The sequence below is a fragment of the Motacilla alba genome, chromosome 14 (assembly GCF_015832195.1).
Source record: "Motacilla alba alba isolate MOTALB_02 chromosome 14, Motacilla_alba_V1.0_pri, whole genome shotgun sequence".
Classification (NCBI taxonomy): domain Eukaryota; kingdom Metazoa; phylum Chordata; class Aves; order Passeriformes; family Motacillidae; genus Motacilla; species Motacilla alba.
This window is the reverse complement of record NC_052029.1, coordinates 7,348,392-7,366,792: the sequence shown is the minus strand read 5'-3', so window position 1 is coordinate 7,366,792 and position 18,401 is coordinate 7,348,392. Positions and strand designations below refer to the sequence as shown.

At 38.8% G+C, this 18,401-nt stretch overlaps 1 protein-coding gene across 2 annotated transcripts in view; it reads left to right on the top strand.

The window, feature by feature from the left end:
- Positions 1–15,625, top strand: part of SNX29 (sorting nexin 29) — a 102,971-nt gene extending 87,346 nt beyond the window's left edge. Inside the window, exons 21-22 of one of the 2 annotated variants that reach the window (XM_038150823.1) lie at positions 9,600–9,634; positions 10,180–10,263. In XM_038150823.1, coding sequence (XP_038006751.1) covers positions 9,600–9,618 — 19 coding nt within the window. In that variant the 3' untranslated portion in view covers positions 9,619–9,634; positions 10,180–10,263. Of the gene's footprint in view, positions 1–9,599; positions 9,635–10,179 lie in introns of both variants that reach the window. The other variant, XM_038150822.1, reaches the window with a different exon arrangement.
- The last annotated feature ends 2,776 nt before the right edge of the window (positions 15,626–18,401 follow it).

Here is an 18,401-nt window from a genome sequence, read left to right as displayed (position 1 = left end):
CATGAAACTGTGGTTTAGAGCAATCTGTTTATACTTCTTATATTGCAGTTTTCCAGTGCTTATTCATGCTCCTTTCTGTGCACCAATGACAGTAATGGATAAATGGATGCATCCCCAAATGCGTAAAACAAATAATATTCATAAGGGAAGTATCTTTGTACTTGTGCATGTACTTGGCTTTAATCCAGACCATAACAAGCTTGTTTATGCCCAACTGCACAGTTTTTCAAAAGGAGGTGGGTTATTCCTTTTCCTTATTTGAACTTCTATTGAAAAATATTGCAGCAGCCATCAGTTTTTCCTGTGAAAACAGCAGGAATTAGCTACAGGCCATCGCTGAAATTCAAAACATCCTACAGAAGCTTTGTTCCTTGGTTTTGCTTATCTGCCAGCTGTAAACATAATCCATTCAATTCTGTTGTATTACAGATCCTATTTTTGTGGTATATTTTAATATGTTTGGTACTTGTGTGGTGGTAGCAGAATCCATGAACAGTTAGCTGAAATAGCCTAGAATAACTTGGTGTAATTAGAGGTACTTGTCTATTAATAACAAAAAATTCACAGTATGCAGCCTTCCTTCCCTGCCATAGCCCTTCACATCATTAACCAATGGGTAAAGAAAGTGATTTTGCCTGTCTTTAGACTGCTTCAAAGGTCTCCAAACACATGCTCTGTAGATACAAATGAGGCCAAGTGTCAGTTCAGAAATGCCAAATGACCTGGACTCTTGAGGTCTGTGCAGAACAACAGTGGCAGCATCCTGAGCCAGTGCTGGTCCATGTGCAGCAGCAGGGATGGCTCAGAAATCCATCCTCTCTGTGCTCCCACCCCTGACCCTGCACGGCCCAGGGACAGCACCCAGAGAGAACTTCACCAAATTACAGCCTCAGTCTGACATCAGGCTCTGTGCTCTGGGAGGATGGAGCCACAACAGCTGCTCATTTCCTAATGCAGATCTGCTTTATTGCTAGACAGGCTTCTTCAGTTTCCTCTTGCTCAAATAACCCGATTCTAACCAGAAATTCCAGGAAGGATTTGGGAATGGCTGGGGTCACCATCTCCAAGAGCACACCAAAATAATGTTTCTTCAGATCTTCACATATTAATTACATGGTGCTTCACAGTTTGATTACTGACAGCAGTATGAAGGTTTATTTTTAGTTTAAGATTTTAGAAGTGTAACACAATTACACTTAAGAGTTTAGTAAAACTCATGTGTTAAAAAGAGACCTGCTGATCTTTGGATCTGAAAGTTAGAAATATGGGCCTTGCAAACAGCAGAGTCCATTTCTTGCGATTCTTTGTCTATCTGACTCCTGAAATCTTGTTTCTCAAATTTTATTCTTATCCTTAAGGACTCATAAATTAATTCTTTATAAGAGATTTAATTTATCAGTTTTAATGCAGTAAATCTGGTAAATCATATATATACACTGAACAGCTCTAAATGTGTGACTGTTAGAAATCTTTCAGTAGAAGGCTCCTGCATAACAAAAGAGATAAATCCTAAAGCATCAGCTATTGAGAATAGTCAGTATGACCAAAGGGAAAGAAAATAGTGTTGGTTTGCAGACTGAATATTTTATCATAGTTTTACTGTTAGTGCTGCAGCTGAGTCAAAATGCATCTAAATCCTGAAGACTCCAAGAAAATCCAGTGCCCAGCATTGCTGAGCACAGGGCAGGGATAAGATGAAAAGGGTTCCTGTTTGCCTGTGGAGCTGCCACTGCACTCGGGTTGTGTGTGTCACCTGGGCAGGGCACAAAGAGCCTCTCTGCTGCTCAGGCCAGCACAGCAGCACTGCAGGGGAGCTGCAGGCACAAACCTCCCCTCCTGTCTGCCGGGGCTGTTCTCCTGCTGGCCAAGCAGAGCTACCCCAACAGAGAGAAAATTCTGCACCATCTCAGAGCCTGGTACTGGGCACGTGCCCCTGTAGCGCTGACCAGTGACACAGGAGCATCACGGAGCTTCTAAAGCAGGGAAAGGGAGGCACTATCTAGTTCAAAATGCACTTGGAGCCATAAGATGTCCCCTGTCAAAGCTGGCTGTTCTTCCTAACAGCAAAATCTTCATGTGGCCAAAAGCCACAAAACTCAAAGAAACAAGAAGGGGATTTCATAGGTAATGAGGAAAGTGCCTGTGTTGTCATCCCGTGGTCCTTTGATAGCTTCCTTCCAGGACAAAACTCAGCTGGCCTCCAGAAGCAGATTCTTTGGGCAGCAGCAGCCATTTCCAGGCTTCTCCAGGAGCTGGAACTGAGAAGGTTCAGCAGCTCCCAGCTGCCAGGAAGGTCACTCCAGCCCTGGAGCTACACTGCAGTGGCTGCCAGCAGTGAGACAGCCATGGCTGCTCACTGCTGTCCTAAATTGATTCTTCTCTAATATTTTGGCAAATATTATTGCAAATCTGATTTATTTTTATTTTGAACTCGTTGGCAAAGTTCTGAGTTATAGAGGGACCAACATGATACACTTTTTAAAGGCTCTGAACCTAATGATACCTGGAGAGCTGACCCCAAATTTCCGGAGCTCCTGGCCAGCAATGCACCGTACATTGAACTCCCACTGGAGTCAGTAGCAAATTTTGCTGCCTGTTAACCTAATTTGGAGTCATAATGAAAAAAAAAGATGAGCTGCATATATCACAGACATTTCCATTTTACAGAGAAAATAATTAAAATATGGTTAAACAGAAAATGTGATTTTTGTTGCTGATTACTGTGGTCACCTTTTTGCTGGCCAGTCTGATGCTTGCTTAGTTTCTGTCTAATCCATCAGGATTGTTGCATCCCAAGCTGGCTCCTGTAGTCATTTACCAGGCAGTGTCATTCTTCCATGAGCTTCCTTTTCTGTCTTGGATTAAATGTAAACATTAGTCCCTGTCTTCATTACCAAGAACAAAGTCAGCATTTCCCTTGTTATTCTGTTGATGGTACTCATTTATTTACATATTTCCCCATCTTGATTACTTTTGTTTATTTAGAGAGTACAGATCTAATTCCACTATACCAAGTCTCAACCCTGTGATTATGTTGCCAGGTGCAGATGTACTATTTTCTCTGGGCTTATCCAACTCAGTGGAAATTTCATTTTTATCTTAGGAAAACTAAATAATGGGCTAAAATGAAGAATCATTTAAAAGCTCCCAGGGGTTGAGATTATGGCCTATATTTTTGAGGTTTTTAGGGCATGGATCACTATTAGTATCAAGCTGATGGCTGGAATGCAGTAACATGCCCTTAGTATTTAAAAAATAAAACCCAGAAAGAGTGATTGCTGTGGAGCAGTGTTCTTCATGTTACTGTTGTCACCATATTTTCCAGAAAAGTTATGATTATGATTCCTGGAGCAGTTTCTAATTTTGTTAATTTTTTAATATTCATAGCTGTTATTTTTAACGTGACATTGATTCAGATCTGGATCTGTCTCTGAGAGTGGTCACATCAGCTCTCTCCTGCCTTTTGCACATGTTAATATCATGTGTAATCTTCATGAGAAATGAAGATACTTCAGAGAAGCAGCTGATACCTCTTAACTTGATGGAGCAATTAAAACTGAAGCACTTCCTTGGAAGATCAAAACAACGTGTTTTGATCACAACTTTTCTCTATCGTTCCATTTGCTTCCATGGTAATTTTAAAAGAAGGGGCTTGTCCTTAAAAATAAAAGAATGATGGTAATTGTGCAGGTTTTTATGATGGGCGGTTCACTGGCAAAACCCAAGCAAAAAGTACATTATTCCTTTGGAGACTCTTTAAACTCACTGAAAGCTGCACCTGCCAGTGCTTTGGGGCAGATATTCCTGCCTGGCTGAATTTGAATCAAAGAGTCAGGGAGAGTGGAGGGACAGAGCCCCTCAGCAGGGACACAGACCCAGCAGGGCCATGGCCCAGTCAGGGCTGAAGCACCAGGAGCTGTTTGCTCCTGAGCCCATGGAAAAACAGGAGACTGGGAACTGCTGCTCTTCCCAGGTGCTGAAATTCGGGGGTGTTGAAGGCTGAAAGTCTGATGTGGTAAAGTAAGGCAGGAATATGCACCAAGTTCTTTACTGCCATTAGTCTCAGTACATTAGTGAGCTCAGGATCAGGTAAATGATAGGGATGAACAGATAAGAAGAAATATTTTAAGCTTTCAGATTTTTTCTCTCTTCTCTCTGTGCTCTTGGAGGAGATGATAAACCTTTTTTTTTTTTCCTTTCCCCAGTGCTTGGCATGGAACATGATTAATTATTTGCATTTTTTGTGTTGTGTAAACTCGATGTGGAGAGCTCAGGGGTGTTCATACTTTACTCTTTTTACCGGCTTCACTGGCTTTACTGGTGTCCTGGTGCCTGAGAAAGCATTTGCTGTAAACTCTGTTGTTATGCCCAATGCCAATTGTATTGATTGTATGCTGTTTAAAAACTAATTTGGTAATTAAATTTGTCTGCCCTCCATGTCAAAACCATTGTGTGCAAACTGTTTGTGAATATGGGGGAGGAAGCGCCTGGCTGGTTGCAGTCATGCACTGCTGCCTCAACATGTGGAAATTGCTACTTGCCAAACAAAAGTTTGAGTTTATTTTCATGTATATGATGCATTGTGAATCCTAATACACATCTTCTGTCTTCAGTTTCTTCATTGTTTTCAGTAACTATGTATTCTAGCTGTCTGTGCTTTTCTTAAAGATAATTACTAGCAGGAAAACCCAAATCCAGGAACTGAGCACTGTTCTGCTGAAAGCAAATCTGACCATTTGTTATTTCATAAACAACCTTGGATCGTGTTGTGCTTCTGAACCACCTGTTCATGGCATCCCCTTTTGCTGAGGGTGGTGGATGTGCTGCTCACACAGAGCCACCCCGGACAGGGGGAGAATGAGTAGAGCTGAATGTTGGTGATTTCCAGATGGAAATGGATGGAACAGCCAAACTTCCTGCCTTTCAACAAACACAGGAATACAAAAACCAGATATATAAGGAATAAATAAATATGTGTGTAGTGGTCTCTGTCTTCCTAGTTAGCTGGGCAAGGGTCATTTGCCAGAGCGCAGTGTTCATGCATTGCCTTATTCTCTCTGGGGCATCACAAAACCTGGGGAGTAACCATTCCAAATGCATTCCCAATTGTGCAGTGGAAAGCCAAGGAATGAGCATTAAGTATTGCTTAGATGGAAACTGGTGAAAGGTCACCTTTGCAGGGTTCTGAGCCTTTCCTGAGTGAAAGAGTGTGTACACAGATATTATTCAGTTACAGAACTATTAGATACAGGATACAGATACTCGGTATGCCAATTTCAAAATGAAGTTAGTGGGGGAAAATGTTGTGTCCTCAGAGTCATGTACAGTGTCATGGTTTACAGAAAAATGCAAATAACAGTGCAGATGTTGATGAAGAAAGTCTTCATGCTGTTATGGAAACTGAATTGTAGCATGTGAATGTTCAAGTCAGGGTAATTTGAATTGTAACAAATGGAAACAAGATTATGTGTCATTATTTCACTGCAAGAAGAGATCAAATACGTCCTGAGTGTAGAGGTGTGTATGTGGAAGTAGAAGGAGCTGTACATTACCAAATGGTTGGACAGAGTATTAGAATTAATGCTTTTCATTTCTTGAAATTTCATTTCAGATCTAATCTTGATGGGAAATGATTATTCAGTTTGTAACCTGACAACTTTGCTCTAATAGTGTCTTCATGATTTTCAGTGTTGAAGTGTGCTATAGAGGGATTGTCTTTCTATATCTTCTGTTAATAACTCACTCTTTAAACATCCAAATCAGACATTTATATTAATAAATGGAGATCACGGTTTCTCATTAATAATTATATTTAATTTCTACAAAATTGGGAGCAGGGGCAGAAAATGTGAGTCCAATTATTTTTAGACTTCACCAACTGGAAACTAGGATTTTACCCAGTTGACTGCAAAGCAGGAGTTAATACAGTATGTGAAATGATTTGGTGAATTCAGAATCTTAGTTACTAATGCCACTAAACAGGTGTCTTATCTGATTTTAATTGGCAGAAGGTGCTGAGATAGGTTGCACTGTCAAGTCAGAATTAGTTCTCAATTGTCTAATAAGGATCTCCTGATATGGGCATTGCTTAATGGGACCTTTTTGAGGAGCTGCCTGCCTGAGCACCACATTAAGTGTTGAGGTTATTACCAGAATTAGATTATTATAATGACTTACAAAGAATTAATAACACAAGAAGCTGGCAAAAGTCACCAGATTTACCTGGCAGTGAATGCCTTTTTTCATGAGGTGTTTAACATAAATGAAGTAAAACTAGAATTATGAATGTCTCCAGAGAGGCATTTACGTGTGAGATGGATCTATAGATAGATACACCAAATGCCTGATCCTGAGCTTTGCTGCACCCCCAAGATGTGCTTATTCTGCTCTCTGATCTCTGGCTGATACAAAAGTATTTCCAATTGCAGATATGTTATACTATTTTTATCAGAACCTTCTCCCTCTAATTCTATCCTGAAGAATAGGCATTGAGATGGGAAATAAATTTCTTCATGTAAACACTCAAAACATCAGCCAAGAGAATGCTGCAGTTTAATGTACTGAGGATGTAAAGAAAACCCCACAAAACACAGTTTGCATTTGGCTACAGGGAGAGCAGTAAATCAAAGGTATGAATAAAGCAGCAGTTGATGAAAAGGACCGGTTATTTCAAGCTATTTTCTATAGATGCACCTCAGGCAGAACTTGACACCAAGACAAAATCAATGAAACTGAATCGTTTGCCAAACAAACGCTGGGCAGATCAATCAGGAATGCTTAAAAGCTGAACAATGACCCGGTGGGAAGGAGGAATTGATTGCCTCAGCAGGTTGTTTTTTTCTTCAGAATGGGCCAAGGTGAGAATGTAGAAAAGAACTTGAGCCTTTAATAGGTGGACATTCCACTGCTGAACAGGGCAGTGCCTGGCAAGCCTCTCTGCTGGATCTGCTAAGGCTTCTGTGGCTCAGAAGGAACAGAATGAAAAGCAGAATGTTTTATTAAAGCCGAACAGGTGTAGGCTTAGATGAATTGTGAATTTACCTCAGGGACTTGGGGAAGTAGGGCTGGGAGAGTTACTGCAGCACAGCTACTCCCTGGTTTAGATTTAGGTATTTTAATCTGAGTAAAGCAGTCAACTAGAGGTGAGCCCTAACTCAGCACCCCAAACTAACCTAGGGACTCTTTTTACTGAGTGTGACAAATGAGAGGATCTGCAAACCTTGTAAGTAATGGCTTATTCTTCCTTCATCCTGAACGCTGGGTGGCAAAAAGATTTTTCTCAATTGCATCTTCATGTGCATTTGCCAGAAGTACAGATAGAACCATTTTAAGGTCTTCATGCTTCTGCCCAAGAGTTCATGGAATATTTGACCAGTTGAACTGTCAATACATTTAGAAAGTGTCTTGGTTAGTGCCAGAGACTGTGTAGGTATTGTTCTACCTCTAGGCCAGAACTAAATTATTAAATCTAATAACAAGAGACAGAACAGAGGGGAGATGACTCTTTCCCTCCTACTTGCTTACCATGTGTTTTGGGTTGGTCATTTTGGCAAGAAAGCCAGAGCTGAAGCAGGCAAGTGAGATGGGTGGTTCTCCCATCAGGTTTGGAAAAAGGGAGGATGAAAAGGGGGCTGAAAGACTCTTAAATTTATGACTCTTTTAATACTTGAAACTTTTTCCTTGTAGAACATCTGTTTCCATGGAAGTTGATCAATTAAATTTCAGCTCCAGTTTTCTTTTCATGCTGGATGCATGAAGCTGTAATTCCTCAGATATACATTGGTTTCTGTAAACCTACATTAGATAATGATGTGTCTTAGATTGTCATTATAAAAATTAGCTAAGACATTTAAGATAAATTAATCTCTAATTTAGTTATTAGATTTATCATGTTGTGGAGTAGCAGCATTTAAATTAGCAGAATTACTTGCAGTTTCTGTCCTTTGCTCACAGACATTGGTGTTCACGTAATTACCCTAAATGACCTGATTACCTCAGCCCTGCCAGACTGAAATTAATTCATCTCTCTTCATTTTAGGGGAACTCCTCTTGCCCCTTTTGCCCTTTTCCCTCTGAATAGCTTTGCTCCATTGGGCTGGCACTGATGTCGTTTTGGGGACATGCCAGCAGGAGGAGCTTGTGCATTAAAATGTGCTTTCCATGAAGCAATCACCAAATTACAGTAATTGCACTCCACTGGTGCTTTCTGCTGCAAGGTAAACCCCCTTGTACCTGCCAGGGATCCCCGTGTGCCTCACACAGCCAAAGCTCTGTCAGCAGTGGCCATCGTGCTGGTGAATTAACCTATTTTAGATTGAGCAAAGCCCAATGAGGTGAACATTTAATTTTATTCCATTATGTGTTTGATATTTAGATTATTTTATGTTTACATGTTCTGAAAAATACATATCTTAAAATCACAACCCTCTGAAGTCAATGTCACATGCTCTCTTTTACAAGCATTACAGTATCAACACTGCATTGCTCAGTTTTATAAATAGTATAAAAATTATGAGTAATAATATTCATGTTTCTAAAAGAAATCCATGGTAATGAGCACAGCTGAAATTGGATTCACATGATCAGAATTCTCTACAGCAACTTAGAAAGCATTGCTGAATTTTCAGAGTAAGAAATCATAGGGCCACAGTTGGAAGTCCAATTATCCTTGGCTACCAAGAATTAATAGCATAGGCTAAATTAATTTTTAGACTTTTTATTTTAGTGACAAGGAAAATAAGGAATTAAAGATCTAACTTATTAATCTGGTTATTGAAGAAAAGGAGGATGTATGCCGCAGGTATTTTATGCATTTTTTCACACAAAGAACTTCTTAGTTACCTTGGAAGACTAAATACTGTAATAGGAATGTGGTGAATCTTGATTTAAGAAAATCCTTTATTATTTTAACTAAAGCTATTCCAGAGTTTTCTGCTTAGAAATTTAGACCAGTTAAATACTCTGCCATTAAAAAAGCCCACAAAACTTTATTTTCTGTTGCTAGCATCTGAACTGAACATAACTTTTCCATACTGTTTTTGTCTCTTCCCTTTGTGGGGGCAGCTGTGTGTGCACTGTAGTTCTGAAGCCAGTGGCAGGGCAGGACAGCTGCCCTTCCTTGCAGAAGTGCTCTGCTGCCTGCAAGAGAATTTCCCAGTCAATCCCAGGACCTGTTAAAGGCTTTTGCTTTGCTGACATCTCTCCCTTGTGGGTGCTCCCAGCGCCTCAGTGGGGCCTGAGTGTGCCTGTGGCTCTGGCTGGAGGGACTGACTGTGTGTGAGAAAGAAACTGCACAGAGAACTTTGGGGATGGTTTTTAAATATATCTGTGTTTGTTTAATATGGCTGGAAGTGCAGACGAGCACTTTCTCCGTTCTGGACTTGTTATCACAGTCTGAAGATAGGTTTTATAAAGTTGGGGTTTTTCACTTAGGAAAGTAATCTTGGCTTTGTATGCTGTGTAATTTTATTGCTTAGCTGAGTTGCTAAATTCAAAACTTGGTTTTATTCATTGATCTGTGTGTAAGTAGTTTAATTAAAAACCATGTGGAGATCTGTAAAAGAATGGCAAAAGTACAATGCTATCCCTTTATACTGTAGTTTTCCGAGGAGTCTATAGCCTGAATATCACCTAGGTAAGCTGGAATTTTCTGTTACTGCTTGTTTTTGAACTTAATGTACTTCTTCTCAGAGTCTTTTGCAAAAGGCTCATTCATGTAAGACTGTAGTCTGTTGTGGGTCAGGAGAGACTGAAGAATTCAGGGATGTATTACCAATGTACTTCATCATGTAATGATACATCCATCCATGATTAGAGGATTGTTAATTGAGCATCATCCAAGCTCGTCTATTTTGCTTGTACTTTTATCACTTCAAAATGCTTTTCCCACCATTTCTGGTCTGCAACTCATAGAGATCCGCTTTTATCCTGTAACTTGCAATCTTCCATAAAGTATTGAAAGTTCTACTAGTTCTCATTTCTGAAAGAGCCCATTTTGTAATTCACACTTGAGACACCAGTAGAAAGAATGCAATTCCGTGGTGTTGAAGATGTGTGCTGTACTTCGCAGTCATGTGCCAGGCTCCCATAACATCTGCTTTTTTCATGTTGGAAGTAACTACACAACAATTTACATATAACATAAATGAGCTGTTCTGTGTTTATTTTTTGTCTCCCTAGTGATATCCCACCCTCTGGAGAGCCAGTGAGCAAAAGCAATCGCTCCAGAGTGAGCACCCGCTTCCCCAAACTGTCCCGCAGCCACCCTCGGGAGCCGCGGAGCCTGGAGCCTCAGAGCGGGGACCTCTGACCCTTCCCGGAGCTGGCACCACGGGCAGCACGTGCTTTAAGTTGTTCTGTGATTCCTTCCTAGCCTATATTTATAATTGAAGCTCCTGAAGAGACTACAGCTGCATCAACTTAAATCCTGAAAAGAGACATTCATTACCAAGGGTCATATCCTGATTAACTGCTTTGGAAGGCAGTAATCACTTTCTCAAAGAATAGGAGGGCTCTTCACGAGAGCTCAGCAAACTGATCGGCGTTTCCTTTGTTTTGTAAAGCTGCACTGCACAAATTCTCCTTTGTTCCTCTGAAGTCCTTCTGTCACAATGAATTCCTTGTTTGTATTATGTTGTCCCTTTTCCATGTACAGTTTTCTGTTCCAGAGAGACGTGGGCTTCATGTCAAGACATTTTTTTTCTCCTTAGAAGAACCTTTATGATTATCACTACTTAATATGTCAGAAGGATGTGCTTAAAAGAACCTCACTAATTTATTACCTTTTGTAAATAGAAAGACTGGGTTGTTTTGGTTTTTTTTATTGTCAACCTCTGACACACAAAGGTTTTTAAAACTTCACAATGTAGATGATGAGAAAAACATTACAGGTGGAAAAATAGCTTTTGTACATTTCTAGATAGATATTCTCAATAGCATTCATCTGTGGGAAGTAATTCTTTAAAATCAGAGAATGTAATTATTTTTAGTGAAATTTCAGTCTTGCTGTAAGGCAGGTGCAATATTATTCATTTCTACAAACCACCACAAGGATACACAAAATTAGTGTGGTACAAAACAGTGCTTTTAAGTCTTGGATTATGTTTTGTTATTAATTTGTTGCTTATGTTACAGAACAGTCCATCATTAACACGGCAGTGTGGAATTGTTAATCTGATTTTGTAATACCCTTCACATGGTGACACTTAAAAATTGCCTCTAATGAAAGTGCCTGTTACCCATCACCTCTTATTGAAAAGTAATTTGTGATGCTACTACTGTAAGAGTAACTAAAAAATTGACAAGAATTGTTACAAGTGATGGAAGTCCTGACATGGATTAACTGGAATCCAGTTCAGCATCCATTAGCTGCACTGCCATAGGCAGTTAATTATGTTTTAGCTATCTTCTTCTCTTCATTAAGTTTCAGCAGTGTATGTTTAAATTTTTTGTCAATCGTGTTCTAGTTTTCCTTTATGTAAGAACATCGTTCCTCTCAGAAGTTTTTTTGGATAACGTTACTTAAATTGATGTATCTTGTCATTTGACTATCCATTCATTATATTAAATTTTCACATCTTATATTATTCTCCAGGAAAAAACAAGCTGATGATTAATCACAGATTTTGTACCTCAGTGCTTTACTAAAGTTGCAGCAAACTGGACCTTGTGTTCTGCAGAGCTGTGAGCAGTGAGTGCTGTTCAGGCAGGTCAGTGGTCAGTGGTTTCTCAGGTGAGAAAGGCTTTGTTACCCACAGGGAGCGGCACCAGCGCTGCCTGAGCTGGAGCCCCACGTGCTGGATTCCCAGCACTGGAATATGGAACTTCCAGATTGCACTCAACAGAAAAAGGTGGCAGAGAGGAGTGGGATTCACTCTCCAGGTCAGAAATTTCAGTAGGTGAAATACCACGAAGTAAAACCACATCACAGAAATGAAACAATACTTCCCAGTCAGTACGAGATGCCAGTTACCCCACAAAGAGAAAAGCCCAAAGGCCAGCCTGGAGCTCACTGCTGTGTGTTCATTAACAAATTAATTACTGTTGGTGTTTTGTGTTACAGTGGGACACTCACTTAAGAAGAAAGGAAAGTGAGTAGATTGGCAGTTAAGTAGCTTCTCCAGACTCTTTAGCCTGATGCAGTGCTGATGATTTAACTTGTCTTTGTTGGGAAGAGAAGTAGCTATAACGATGGTCCCACTTTGAAACAATTTTAATTCATTTTTCAGAAAGTGGAGACTTGGTGAGTAGGAATATGGCACATATACTAACACTGAATTGCAAGTAAATTTGAAAGAAAACACTGTGAGGAAACCTTTCTGATGTATCTGTTACATGAAGCTGTATTCATTTTCAAGAAATAATTCACAGATTAAGTACTTGTTCAGCAAATTGCAAATGGTAAGAAATTACATTTACTGCAGACTGACTTTCTTTTTAGCTGTTTAAAAGGACTTTTTTGTATCTGCATTTGGCTCTTAAAATTATTTCGTTCCTGATTATCTTGCTTCTTGTAATTTTTAAAGTATGTATGTAGATCACATAAAGATACTCAACTTGTTTACCAGGTACAAATTGCTCTTTGTTAACTTTAGCTGAACTGTGTATCAGCTGCTGAGACGACAGTCTGCAAACAGTGTTCACTTGGTGATACAAGATACCATCATGGGTGCATCACTAATCCTTTCAACAGCTCTGCTAAAATCCCAGCAAATATCAAATGAAAGCCTTTCTTCACAAGGTGGCATTCCCACTTTAAACCCCTGGTTATGTAGAAGACTACGGAGGTACCTGCGTGAGTGCCAGTAGGTGCCTACTGACAGGAATGCCCAAATTTTTTCCACCTCAAGACATTCTGAAAGGCTCTGCCTTGGAATCCTGTATATCTGTTACAAATACCTCTTTTGTTCATTCACCAGAACCAGCAAAGCCTCTTGAAGAAAGTTGACCAGCTGGTATTAAGAATCCCAAGTAGTTGCATTATTGATGTGAAATACCTGTAACAATGATTCTGCCAGTGAAATGATTTTATCAGCTTATCCTGTTCACCCCATTCCATGCAGTTACAGTTTTTGTACAGCTCTGAACTTCCTTTGGCTGACTCACAGCTCTTCAACCCCTGTCTGTGCTCAGTGGGTGGCTCACAATGAGCTGCTGGGTTCATTACTAATGAATTATTAATTCATTCATTACTGACCCTTCCTGCTGGCACCAGTGGCCAGTGCTGTAATCCCAGGATGAGGACTCAGGACAGGCTGGGCCCTGGAGCTGTTCCTGGCTGGTAGAGCAATCTGTGGTCTTGTTAGCATTTCATTCCTGCTTTGTCTTTAGATCAGGGCTTCTCCTCTGCATCCTTTAGTGACCGTGCAAAATGAACTGTAAAACAAAGTGGCACAACTTCTACTGTAATGCTGCTGTCCAGTCACCTCCACCATGAGCCCTTCCCTAAGAAACACGGAGCAGGCAGAGCTCTTCCAGCTTTTGCAGATGTCTCCATCAGTATTCACAGACTGACTGTGGTTTTCCAGAATCTCATTTATTTAGAGATTCTCTCATTCATTATGGAGAATGCAATGTGTTGACTTGGCTTTTGCAAATTAAATCAAAGTTCTCAATAATAATAATAGTAATAAATCTCCAAGGTTTATATGAGGCAGGATATTGACGTAGCTATAAAGGCTTAAATTGATATGTCCATTAAGTCACATATTCTTAGGAAGATAATAATTTCAAAGCCAGTCTTTTTAATGGAATAAATTGTTGATGTGATAGTTGTAATCAAATTATGCTACCTTACAGAATCTGCTGCAAGTCATAAACCATCGTGATTGAATGAATACAAGCATTCAGAGAAAGAACAGAATGGTATTAAAGATTACTGGCTCAAAATTGTGACCCATTGCTAAGGTGGGGTGTTTCTCTGTAACAGTGATGTTTTATTGTATGGAGTAATATCTACATGGTAGCTGTCAAATTAATTAATACAAACCCACTAACAATGGTGTTGACTGACTCAGAGCAGCAAGCTAATAATAAATGAGACTTGGTGAATCCCCAGTGAATGAATTCTGCTTCTGCCAGGACATATTAATGATTAAGAACCTGGTATTTTGTTACCAGAATCAGTAATTGGTGCTTTCTGATATTGGTATCGTTTTTCTTTCAAAAAATGCAGGGATCTCAGATCTGCTAGAAGTTTTGTTCCATTTCAGAGGTTGAAACCCCCCACTCCAAAACATTTTTCATCCTATGTCTTGGAATTCTGGGAACAGATAATATATACCTGTGGATAGAAATACAGTTACCTGCTTGAAATTACAGTGAGAAACCTGTGGAACAGCTGTTTAAAAGAAAAAAAAACCAAAAACTCTTTTACCAAATTCTGCTGCTATACAACCTGGCAAATCTTGGAACCAGCCTTGGGCTCTTCCAGCTGGAACTCTGCATATATGAAAAGAAACCTGTTCCACACACAAACACATTTTTCTCCTTGGAAATAACAGTAATGCTTCTGAATTGGATCTTGAGTCACTTCTGTGAAAGTAATTAAACAATTCAAGAAAGTAAAGATTTCCCTCCTTCATTTTCTATAGGTTGGGGTATTTCAGTCAGCACCCTGCATCACATGGAATATTAACTTGATTATTATTTTGGAAGTTTGGAAGTTTCATAGCATTCTGTATTCAAAAAACATTTTACTCTAGGAAAATATCTATATGAAATACAAAATGTATTTTAAAATATTGATTAACCTGCTTGTGTTTCACATTTTGAATGGAAGATAAACCACTTGTTCTACAGTGGTGTGACATTGTACATTTCAATGTATGTCTCACTCTACACTAACTGTACTTTTATGATCCAGTTATAGAGAACTTAGATTATTTATCCTTCTACAAAAATTATGAGAGCATACTTCTAATCAATATTGATGGCTTAGTTTTTCATTCATAATGGCATGAATTTATTCTAGACAACAGCACTGAAATGTTTAGAAAGGAATGACTTTTCCAAATTTACAAATTGCTGCAAATAACCGGACTTAAAAAAAAACCAATTTTTTTTATCACATCAAAACAGAATTTATTTCACTTCCCTGTAGGGGAATGAGTTCTTTCAGAAACCATCCCCATGCCATGACAGTAGTTAAACTGTGAGAAGTGGGTTTTTAAAATATTAATCATTTAAGACACTAAACATTATAAAAATGTAAGTGTGGTTGAAAATACAGCTCTGAAAGGCTGTGCTTTACCTTCTTAGTTAACAGTGAGATGAAGAACTCAGTGTCTTGGATGTAGGACCAAACCTGTTGGCAACTGAAGAAGTTGAATTTCCTTCTTGACTTAGGGGAGAGATTTTTTTTGTTGTTACTATTAAACTGTAGAAAATATATTAATTGAGCATATATATGTACAATATTCACATAAGTATTAATAAACTGTAATATTATTTTAACTTGCTATGCTAATGTTTACATAATAGAATTTTTAAGCAAATGTATGTATATAAAATTTTCTAAATACTTTCTTGTTGTTTTTTTTTAATATCCTGTGGTAATTTTATTGTAACCGGGTTAAAATATGCTACTTTACCAAGAAGAAAATAAAAATACCATCTTTTCTTTGAAGTAGAGTGTTTCTACCTCCTATTTGTCCTATTCAACTGTTTTGTAATTGCTTCTTTGATTTATGTTCATTTTTTCTATGTGTTTCTAGAATGATGTATGTACATAACAGACTTTGTTAAAATCTTGTTTCTTCACATGAGAAGTAGTATTTATTGAAAATCATCTCAAACATTTCAGTTTATAATCACATTAGATAAATCACTCAAACAGGAAGGCAAACAATGCCAGGCAATGCCACCACATTTGTGGGGTTTGGCTTTTTTACATTCAGAGTCCACATCTGAATGTTTTATTTCCTTTTATTGCACCATGATACAGTTGGCAGTTCTGATCCAGTTCATCACTGTGTCATAACTGGCACATTCATATCCAGTTCATAACTGGATGCTTCCATATCATGTGAAAAAGGAGGTTTTAGAAAGGAAGCATTATATGCATTTAATCAATTTTCACCAGACAAAGCTGTAGTTTAACAAAAATAAAGTGTTGATAGATTCCTCATACTCACAGAATAACCTGCTGGTTACTTCAATTACAATTCTTCAAGCCACTGCCATTCTAGAGCAATCTAATTAGTTGAACTCTTAACGTTAAAAAAAGTCAGACACTTATTGTAAAATTCACAGTGATGTTTATCTCCATCTTTCAAAACTTGTAGCAGGTTAGGTGTCATTATGGAAGCTAGATGACAGAACTTTTAATTAGTCTTGGCAGTCCTTAGGATTTTGCTTTTGCTTTTCATATCTCAGTTACTTAAGATCACAAAGCAAAATTATGCTGTAAATTTTAAATTAATAGTTTCAGGCAAAGGGTTTTTTTTCCTTTTCTGTCTGCTGGAGGTACTAGAGCACAAATAGCCCCAGGCTGTTGATGGGGAGTGTATGGACTGGAGATCTCCCTGCAGAAGTGTCTGTTCCTGGGAGTTTCTTGGCCCCTTGAGCTTTAATTCCTGCCCACCAGCACTCTGAGCCTTGGGACTGCATGGGAAGGGCAAAATCTGATCATTAGGGGAGGGACAAGCAGATTGCCAGCCCTGGCTGGAGAAGGCTGGAAAGCACAGGGTTGATGCTGCAACCCTTTATGTGCTGATTCCACTGCCTTGTCCAGCTGCTGGGCTGCTGCTGCTTAGTTGCCAGCTCTAAAATCCTGGGACGAACAAGATCATTTGAAGGGACTACTGATCTTTCTGTGCATCCAGGCAAAGCTTCAGGCTGTATTTGGAAAATTGTAACAGCTTGGTATTTCTACGTGGGCCTACAGAGTTTAAAGTTTTTCTTTTCAGGAAAGGACCTCTAGAGGATTTAGTGCTGCTTTTTTTTTTTTTTTTCCCTAAAAATTTTAAGGAAATAAGGAAAATGCTTTGTACAAACAATCTGTCAGAAGAAAGAGCAAAGATATTTTAAAGATAATGTTTAGAGTAAGATTTTTGCTACTGCACTTCAGTCTTTCTGAATGACCTTTTCAGTATTGTGAGTGAACTTACTGTATTCCCAAAATTAAAATAGATAGCTGACATTTCGATATATTGCAAGTCGTGCTTGATTTTGTTCTAGAAAATTATCATGCAGATTGTGTGTGTGTGATGCCTATTTTCTGAATTATTCTTGCCATTTTTTGACCTGCACTGGGACAGCAAGCTTTTATTATGGGAAATTTCTAAGAACCATGGTGATAACTTACTTTTTTTTATTCAATTCAACAATATCCATGCTATTTCCAACATTTCCTCATTTCCCAGTATTTTAGAGATGCTCAGCAAGTGCATATACCTTATGTCATACACTGTCATTGCTAAATGTCTTTATTTTTAATGGCACCTTCTAGCCTTACTCAGATGCAGTCACATGAGCCCCTCATTAACAGATGTCCTGCCTTCAGAGCTTGGTGCTGGGCAAACTCTTGTGCTCTGGGTGAGCCTCTGCACCTGCACTTTGTTAAAAATACTGAGCCTGTGGCACCTCAGGCTTGGTCTTTCTGTGGGAAGCTCTTTGAATGCTTGGAGATTCACTTTTTACACCTGCTTGTGTTGAGTTTGTGATATTTTTGGATTCTACATTGCGTCACTAAAAGATCTGCCCTTCCCCAGTTTTCTAGAATTCATGTCTTAAAAATTCACCCTTGCATAGGGCTTCAGCTCTGATTTTAACTACTCCATTTTGCTATTAAAAATATTTTCATGGTGAATTTTATTCCTGGTGCTGCCTGTTGTTCAAAATCAGCTGAGGTACATCAAGGGTTTGTTTTACTCAGTGTGAGTTCTACACCATCGACTTTTCATGGGCTTGATCCCTCTATGGGCCATTCGCTTCAGAGTTGGACTCCATGATCCCTGTGGACTCCATGATCCCTGTGGGTTCCTTCCAACTCTGAATATTCTGTGCAACTTTGCATGACAAAAGCCTGTTTTTAATAATTCCAACTAACATATGCCAGAGCTGTCAAAAACAATGCCTTTCTTTGGGAATTATTGCTGTTACAAAATAGATTTCATATTGCTCTTGCATAGCTTCAACCTCTGAAAAATATTTACATGTTAAGTGAATATAGCAAGAAATGATTTAATCAGGTTAATACTAATTTTAAATGCCTAAATTTTGTAAGTATTTAGCTTTTTCTTAATTTTATTCCCTATTTTTTCAAGTCATCCATCAAATCCCTATTTTTTCAAATCATCCATCAAGGAAGATGCTTCAACATGTGCCAATTACACTGACAGTTTCTATATTTTAGTTTCTAGTTGGAAATTAAATTATGTTTATTAACATTCCCAATTTTA